Genomic DNA, 9,206 nt, shown 5'->3' with positions numbered 1-9,206 from the left:
GGAATTTCCTGTATTTCAGTGTGTCCTTTCTTCAGGGCACCACTGAAAAATGTCTGGATTGGTCTCCTTAAACCTTCCCATTATTCTCCTCTGCACAACCTCTCCCATGTGGCTTGGTTGACTCCCAGTTACCCCTTCCCTTTTTTTTTTTTATCGATCACTTCCTTTTAACTTTTTATGCTGCATTTTGGCCTACAATGTGGTTTTTATCATCTCTCTGGCAGTCCCACAGCACAGTCCATTGGTCATCTGAGCCAGTAACGCCTGATGTGCCCTTTCTCAATTGGAAGAAATTGGCCTGTTGGGTGGTGGGGAAGGAGTGGGGCGGGAATCCTTTCCTTCTCATGTGGGTGCTTCAGAGAGCTGTGGCCACTCACCCTGCGATGTGCCCATCCCTTGCTTTGGAGGAAGGGTGGTGTCTGGCATGACGTTTCACACAGTGGGCTTTTTTGGAGAGAGGGGTTCCTTTTCTCTGGCATACTTCCTCTTTCCTGAGAGCAGAAGGATGTCGATCCTCAACAACTATAACATGTTTTTCAGGGCATACCCAGCGGCATATGAACGTTGTTTGTTTCTGTGTGAGCAAATGCACTTCATGGATTTATTCTGTAGTGAGAAAGAAGAACTTCCATTGGGCAGCTCACCTCCAGAGTCTGCAGTGGCTCTGTGGGATGAGTGTTCTTTACCCATCAGGAAGAACATTTATTTTATGCTTTCACTAGGCATGAAATACATAAAGATAGTGTGAACAGAAAAATGTCCTACAGAAAAAGGTGCGGAAGGTAAACGCTGAAATGTGTTTCTTTCTCGTAGCCTCTCTTTGTGACAACTGAGAAAATAAAAGACAAGCAACATTGCATGGCCGAAGGGGAAAGGGACAATGGGACAGCATCCATGGATTTTGTGCTGCTGGGAATACGTGATGTCCCCACGCTCCAGTACCTGCTCTTTCTCCTCTTGCTTATGATCTACTCAGTCGCCATGATTGGGAACATCCTCATTGTTGTGCTGGTGGTGGCAGACCGGCATCTGCACACCCCCATGTACTTCTTCCTGGGCAATTTGTCCTCCTTGGAGACCTGCTACAGCTCCACCATCCTGCCACGGTTGCTGGCCAGCTTCTTGTCTTGGGACAGCAGCATCTCTGCTCACGGCTGCATGGCTCAGTTCTACTTCTTTGCTTCCCTTGCAACTACTGAGTGTTACCTTCTGGCGGCCATGTCCTACGATCGGTACTTGGCCATATGCCAGCCTCTGCTCTATGCCAGCCTCATGACCTGGAAGGTCTCTTTACACCTGGCAGCTGCATCTTGGCTAGGGGGTTCACTGCTGCTGGTGGTAGTCACAGTGTTCTTATCCCAGTTGCAGTTCTGTGGCCCCAAGGCGATTGACCACTTCTTCTGTGATTTTACTCCATTGCTGGAGCTCACCTGCAGTGACACCAGAGTGCTCAGGCTGGCAACACGTCTACTATGTGTTCTGGATCTAATATTTCCCTTCCTTTTTACACTGGCCTCCTACATGTGCATCATAGCTGCCATCCTGAGGATCCCGTCCAGCACGGGCAGACAGAAGGCCTTCTCTACCTGCTCCTCTCACCTCACTGTTGTCACTGTTTACTATGGCACCCTCTTTGTTGTCTACATGCTACCTAGAACAGGCCCGCTGAGGCAGCTCAACAAAGTGTTCTCCTTTTTCTACACCATCCTGACACCCCTGGTCAATCCCCTCATCTACAGCCTGCGGAACAGGGAGGTCAAGGAGGCCATCAGGAAAGTGCTCAGGAGAGCCCTGGCCTGCACCCAGAGCTCATGCTCCCTTGGTGATGCAGGCAAAAGATGCTTCTAGCTCCTTTGGAAGCTCTGGATACCAGCTGGCTCTTCCAAAGCGCATGCCACTGAGACCTCTTGTGAAGTGGCAAAGGGAAGAAAGCAAAAGGTCCTTGGAGAGAAATATCATTGTTTAAAAAAAATGTTGAAAATGTCATGGGTTTGCTTTTTCCTTGAAAATAAACACCTTGGTGGTCTTATGTGGGGAACTGTTTAAGTATCAGGATTGAATAAGAAGCCTTTGCTTATCCTGCTGCAAGGGGAGGTGGAGAGGCTGGAGCGAGGGGAGCAGTTCCTCTGTCTGAGGGCTGAAACAAGGTCATCGCCTGGATCTCCCCCCACACGCACACCTTTCCCTCCCCTGTTCCTGGCAGAAGTGAGCAAGTCCCTGCTCCAGCTTTTCCCTTCTGGCTCCAGCTCAAGCTTCTCTTCTGTCTTCACCCTACATCTTGGACAGAGACCGTGACAGCCGTTCCCTTGCCCCAGTCTCTTCATCCTTGGAGGATCAGGCTTCCCACCTCAGCCCTCCTTCCTCACTAGAAAGCTGTGACCCATTGTACTGGGCTGGGGGGGAGCTCATTCTCTTCATGGCAGCCTGTAAGGTGCTGTGCTTTGGACTGGGGACCAAAACCGTGTTGATAACACACCAGATGTGTAGCTATTGCTGAGCATTGTCTGCACAGCATCGAGACCGTCTCTGTTTCTCACATTGCCCTTAGAGTGAGCAGGCTGAGAGTGCACAAGAAATTGGGAGGGGACACAGCAAGGACAACTGATCCAAACTTACCAGATCTTCCACGTCATATAGCATCATGCTCAGCAACAAAAATGGAGGGGAGGGCTTTTTTCAGTGGATAGCCATTGCTTGGGGACTGGCTGGGCACCAGTGTACTTGTGGAAGCTGGGGAGTGATTGCTTTGGCATCACTTATTATTTTGGGGTTGGGGTTTTTTGGTGTTTTTTTTTCTTTTTTCCTTCTTCCTCTTTCCTATGTGAAATTCTGGGTGCTATAATTTAAGAAGGATGTGAAGGTCTTTGGATGTTTCCAAAGTAGGACAACACAGCTGGTGACAGGGCTGGATGCCATGTCTTCTGAGGAGCAGCTAAGGTCTCAGGGATTGTCTAGTTTGGAGAAAAGAAGGCTGAGGGGTGACCTGATTGCTCTCTACAGCTTCCTGAGGAGGGGACATGGAGAGGGAGGTGCCGATCCCTGTGATCCGGTGCCAGGATGCCTGGAATGGTTCGAAGCTGCATCAGAGGAGGTTTAGACTAGACATTAGGAAGCATTTCTTTAGAGAGAGGGTGGTCAAACACTGGAACAGGCTTCCTTGAAAGGTGGTCGATGCCCCAAGCCTGTCAGTGTTGAAGAGGCATTTGGACAATACCCTTCCTAATAGGCTTTCATTTTTGGTCAGCCCTGAAGTGGTCAGGCAGCTGGACTAGATGATCATTGTAGGTGCTTCCAAACTGAACTATCCTATCCTATCCCATCCCACCCCATCCTATCCATTTATGATGCCACCCTTACTGGCCTCTCCTTCAACCCTCATGCACAAGGGCTGACCCAATGTGTCCCCTTCCCCATTGAGGAGCTCCATACATCCAAGTAGCCTCTTTACTTTGAAGAAACTTCACTCTGGATCCTCCCAGCCCATGTCTCCTGAAAGCCTCTATCCATCTGTGGTGTTTGGACCGTGGCTAGCCACCAGGTGCCCACCAAGCTGCTCTACCACTCCCCCTCCTCAACAGGGCAGAGGGAGAAAACACACCAAAAAGCTTGTGGGTCAGGATGAGGACAGGGAGATCACTCACCAATTACCGTCATGGGCAAAACAGACTTAACTCAGGGAGATTAATTTAACTTATTGCCAATCAAATCAGAATGGGGTAATGAGAAATAAAATCAAATCTTTAGACACCTTCTCTGGAAATCTCCCTTATTCCCGGGCTCAAATTCACTCCCAATTTTCTCTGCCTTTTCCTCCGCAGCAGCACAGGGGTTAGGGGAATGGAGGTCACGGTCAGTTCATCAAATGTTGTCTCTGTCACTCCTTCCTCCTCACACTCCTCTTCCCACAGGAGATAGTCCTTCATGAACTTCTCCAACATGGGTCCTTCCCACGGTGCGGGGTGCTCCATGGGCTGCAGGGCGGATATCTGCTCCACTGTGGTCCTCCATGGGTGGCAGCGGGACAACCTGCATCATCGTGGTCTTCACCATGGGCTGCAAGGGAATCACTGCTCCAGCACCTCGAGCACCTCCTCCCCCTCCTTCTTCACTGACCTTGGTGTCTGCAGAGGTTTTTCTCTCATATAGTCTCACCCCTCTCTTCCAGCTGCTGTTGTGCAGCAGTTGTTTCCCCATCTTAACTATGTTACTGCAGAGGTGCTATCACCATCACTGTGGTGGGTCCATCTTAGAGACGGCTGGAACTGGCTCTGTCTCACATGATGGGGCAGCTTCTGGCATCTTCTCACAGAAGCCGCCCCTGCACACTACCCTCCCCACTACCCATACCTTCCACGTAAACCCAATACAAATCCCTAAACATCCTTTATATGATATACCCTTGACCAATCTAGGATGTCTTAGATCCCAGTGTATGACTGCTGCTTGACATGTTCAGTGTGGTTTGAACATTGAAAAATAGATATTGTTGGCCTGGCTTGCACTTCTGACCCTTTAGTTTCTTTTTAAATCCTGGAGCTTGTGTGTGTGATCTAGCCTTTGAGGGAGGAAACACAGAAACATAGGCAGGCAGGACTGAAGTGGAGGATTCTGAGAGGAGACCAAAAAGCAAGGAGCAGGACATCAGGACAGCGGGACAGCAGGCTTTGACCTGCTGGGTGCCCCGCTTGGAAGAATCCCCTGGGATATGGCCCTGAAGAGAAAAAGGGTGCAGGGAGCTGTCTGATGGTTAACAATCTCCTCTTCAATCTCCAGAACGGTCCACCCGGACATGCAGGAATTCAAGAAAGGGTGGCAGGAGGCTGGTATGGATGAGAACAGAGCTCCTGCCAGAAACCAAGCGTGAAGAGGAAGCAGAGAGAAGGTGGAAGGTGGCTGCCTTCCAGCCTCAATGGTTCTGTGGTTCTGTGCTGGAGGGAGCCATTTGCACATGTGTCTGTTTGTCTGTGCATGGGGGAGCTGGGGGGGATGAGGAGATCCTGGAGCCAACGCCCAGACAGCTGGAGGACCTAAGACTAGCTTCTGGAGACATCCTTACTGTTTGAGTGTCTATATACGTATATATTTTCCCGTAACATAGCCTACCATACAAACACCCAACCCTCATTTACCCTTTCTCCACTGTGGAGGGTTGACCCTGGCTGGATGCCAGGTGCCCACCAAAGCCACTCTGTCACTCCCCCTCCTCGCCTGGACAGGGGAGAGAAAATATAACAAAAGGCTCATGGGTTGAGATAAGAACAGGGAGAGAACATTAAACAATTATCTTCACAGTCAAAGCAGACTCAACTTGGGAAAATTAATTTGATTTATTACAAATAAAATCAGAGACGAGTAAATGCTGGGTTTGTAATCTTGTGTGCTGTTTTGGAGATCGTGTTCATGATAATTCCTTCCTGGGTCTATAGAGCCCTGAAACTCCTCATGCTCTTATCTTGGGAAAGATTTGACCATCACTGTCAGCTATCTGCAATAGGCATTAATTACCAGATGACCAAATGGAGATTCAGTCAAGGGAACCCTGAGAAACTTTGGGATTCTGGCCAGCACAAACCCCCTTGAAGTCTACAAGGAGAAGTGGCCAGTCCTTCGTTAGATGCAAGAATAACCTCGTTCATCAGGGCAGGCTTGCAACTGACTGGTTGTGCAGTGACCCTGAGGAGAAGGGCCCGGGCACTACGCGGGACAGCATACAAGTCGGTGGTGCACGCTCACCATGAACAAGGCCACATACATACAGGTCTGCATTAGGACAAGCATGGCCACTCAGACTATCTTGAGATTAGTGTGGTTTCAGAGATGGTGGAGTTTTTCCTAACACTGGGAAACAACACAAGAAAGAAATAATGGCACAAAGTGAAGCTTTGGAAGTTGAGACTGGACATGAGGAAGAGCCCTGAGCTGTGTGTGCAGGACAGGACCTCTCTTCCCAGGGGCTGGGGACCAGGGCTTGGCCCTTTGGCTTGATCAAACACATTGAGGTTTACTCAGCATCAGAGCCACCTTGCCATTGCCTTTGCCTACCTGTCATCACTGCCTCCACTTGCCTGCTCTAACCAGCCCCAGAGTTGCTTTGTCAGGGATGGCCCTCAGGGGGACCCATTAATGCTCCAAGAAACTGTGGAGTTTGCATCGGACTGTGACTTCTGGAGAGGTTTCATCAGCTTCCTCTCAGGGTCTGAGCTTCATGGACTCATCCCCAAACCCACCAGAGGGGTCATTAACATGCCGCCTTGGGCTGGGCCTCTGCTGCTGAGCTGCTCCAGGCTCCTGGGATGGAGGGAGCTCATGGCAAGTGGGCTGTGCTGCAGAGAGACATCTCTGCCCAGGAGCAGCTCCTCTCCAGAGCCCAGCAGGGCTGAGGGCTCTGCCTGCAGGCACCGAGGGGAGAACAGCGAGGCAGAGAGAGCTTAAAGGCAGTTGGAAATGGGAGGCTTGCTGAGAGCTCAGGGAGGGAGAAATCTTGAGAGCCCTTGACACGGTAAGTCTCTGGGTGGAGGGCAATGCCGATGCGGTTCCTGGAGGCATCTCCTCAAGCTGGCAGAGCCCACAGCTGCTGGGATGTGCCAGGTGGACTCCCTGTGCAGAGGCAAGTTTGAGTGGCTGGGAATGCAGGTGTGCAGGCAGGGGTGCCCAGTTGTGTCCTTCAGAGCAGGGTCCCTGCAGCCCAGGGGCTGTGTGCCGGGGCAGGGACTCTGCCGCCTGCCAGGGTCACGTTTTTCAGGCACCTGATAAAGTCACTTCACCCTTTCCTCTGCCTACAGAAAGCATCAACATCACCTTTGTGGTTCTTCAGGGTTGATCTGCTCTTCTCCTTAAGACCTGCCAACACAGAGGTGCCCCTTGGCAGTGCCCTGGTGCCAGGAGGGGTCTGCAGGGCAGAGCTGAGCACACAGAGGGTGGGATGGGCTCTGTGAGCAGGGACAGGGAGGAGAGGTGTGGGCAGAGCACCAGCTCCTGGCAGGGACAGCTCCAGGCAGCAGAGACATGGGCAGGGAGTGGGAGGAAACTGCGGGCAAGCCCTGGGCTAGGCTGCCTTCAGGCTGCTCTCTCGTGGTCCCTCACTCTAGATGTCTGCTGGGCGTTGTCTGCTGAGCAATGAGCTGACTCTGCCTTTAGGACATCCCATCTTCAGGACATCTGACTGTCTGCTTTGCCTGTGCTGCTGGGCTTGGGAGCTGCCCCAGAAGAGCACGGCTGTGCTGTAGGATCCCAGGGAGTGCTGAGCTTTCCCTTGGAGGTCAGTTCTCTCCTCTCAGAGGCCTTTGCTTCCCTCTGAGAGGGGCTGTGTCCTTCTCTCTCCATCACAACTCCACTTCTGGGCTGGGAAAGAGAACAGTTTGCAGATCTGGACTCATTTAAAACAGGACTCCTCTGCTCTCATCACAGTCTTGTTTTGTAGTGTCTTTTAGAGAGTAATTTCTGTTTGTCGTCATCATCAATACAGCACAAGCAACAGTGCAGGGCAGCTGGGTAACAGTCTAACGGACACTGCAGCTTTCTTGACTCTGCACTAAGCTGGAAAGAGCTGAGCCCTTTTGCCTGTCCTATTGCAAGTTTCTTCCTATTTTCCATCATAAAATGAGTATTTCTATTCCTGCAAAGAACACTCCCCAGAAATGATGGTGAAAAATAAAAACCACAGACAAAATTCTTCTAAGGACATGCTCAGCCTCTCTTCTGCATCCCGCGCTCTTCTGAATCAGGAGTGCTTTTCCATTAAAGGTGGATAACATCTGACATCAGTTGTCAACATTGGAGCTGTCACAAACCAGCTCCATGTACCCACTGCAGCTGAGCACAGCTGACTCCTCAGCTCCTCACAACACACTCAGCCAGCACAAACCAGACAAGGAAATGCATTTCAAATAGGGATTATTTCTATGAAAAATGGAGTGGCTTTGCTCAGAGGAAGATGTCCTAATTGTTCCCTGTCCTTTCATTTTTTCAACCAGAGCCCTTGCCAAGAACCAGCAAATGACCAGGAACAGCAGTTCCATCACCCATTTCCTCCTCCTGGCATTCACAGACACAGGGGAGCTGCAGCTCTTGCACTTCTGGCTCTTCCTGGGCATCTACCTGGCTGCTCTCCTGGGCAATGGCCTCATCATCACTGCCATAGCCTGCGACCACCACCTCCACACCCCCATGTACTTCTTCCTCCTCAACCTCTCCATCCTTGACATGGGATCCATCTCCACCACTGTGCCCAAAGCCATGGCCAATTCCCTCTGGGACACCAGGGCCATCTCCTGCACAGGATGTGCTGCTCAGGTCTTTTTCTTTTTCTTTCTGATCTCAGCAGATTTTTACCTCCTCACTGTCATGGCCTATGACCGCTACGTTGCCATCTGCCAACCCCTGCACTACGGGACTCTCCTGGGCAGTAGAGCTTGTGTCCACATGGCAGCAGCTGCCTGGGGCAGTGGGTTTCTCAATGCTGTGCTGCACACGGCCAATACATTTTCTATACCACTCTGCCAGGGCAATGCCCTGGACCAGTTCTTCTGTGAAGTTCCCCAGTTCCTCAAGCTCTCCTGCGCACAATCCTACCTCAGGGAAGTTGGGCTTCTTATATTAAGTTGTTTTTTAGGTTTTGGGTGTTTTGTTTTCATTGTACTGTCCTATGTGCAGATCTTCAGGGCCGTGCTGAGGATCCCCTCCGAGCAGGGACGGCACAAAGCCTTTTCCATGTGCCTCCCTCACCTGGCTGTGGTCTCCCTGTTTGTCATCAGTGCCCTGTTTGCTCACCTGAAGCCCCCCTCCATCTCCTCCCCATCCCTGGACCTGGTGGTGGCAGTTCTGTACTCGGTGGTGCCTCCAGCAGTGAACCCCCTCATCTACAGCATGAGGAACCAGGAAATCAAGGATGCCCTGTGGAAACTATTTGAATGCAATCTACTGCAGATTAATAAGGTGCCCATTATCCTAGTAGGGCTCCCTCTGTATCTCAGGAAGAGCCAGGACTAACTTTGCTTTATATGTGTCTGGTTTTTTGCTTTGTGTTTTGGGTTTTTCTGGGGTGGTTTTTGGTTGTGGGGTTTTTTTTTTAGTTTTCGTTTTTGTTTTATACCTGTGATATTATTTTTCTTGACCCAAATACCTCATTGTACATATCCATCCAGGCTGCCTGTTTAGATAAACTCCATGGAGAAAGCAGTGGGAAGTTAATTCTCTCAGCTCCCATC

At 50.7% G+C, this 9,206-nt stretch overlaps 1 protein-coding gene across 1 annotated transcript; it reads left to right on the top strand.

Moving 5' to 3' along the window:
- Positions 1–858: 858 nt before the first annotated feature.
- On the top strand, positions 859–1,848 carry LOC129196965 (olfactory receptor 11A1-like). Its single transcript, XM_054804935.1, has one exon. The coding sequence runs from the start codon at positions 859–861 to the stop codon at positions 1,846–1,848; it is 990 nt and encodes a 329-aa protein (XP_054660910.1).
- The last annotated feature ends 7,358 nt before the right edge of the window (positions 1,849–9,206 follow it).

This window comes from Grus americana, chromosome 27, assembly GCF_028858705.1.
Source record: "Grus americana isolate bGruAme1 chromosome 27, bGruAme1.mat, whole genome shotgun sequence".
Taxonomy (NCBI): Eukaryota; Metazoa; Chordata; class Aves; order Gruiformes; family Gruidae; genus Grus; species Grus americana.
The sequence above is the reverse complement of the archived record's forward strand: the minus strand, read 5'-3'. Positions and strand labels throughout refer to the sequence as shown.

Excerpts from the sequence above, each read along its gene's own strand:
- LOC129196965 (XM_054804935.1), top strand. The coding sequence starts at position 859 with ATGGCCGAAGGGGAAAGGGACAATGGGACAGCATCCATGGATTTTGTG.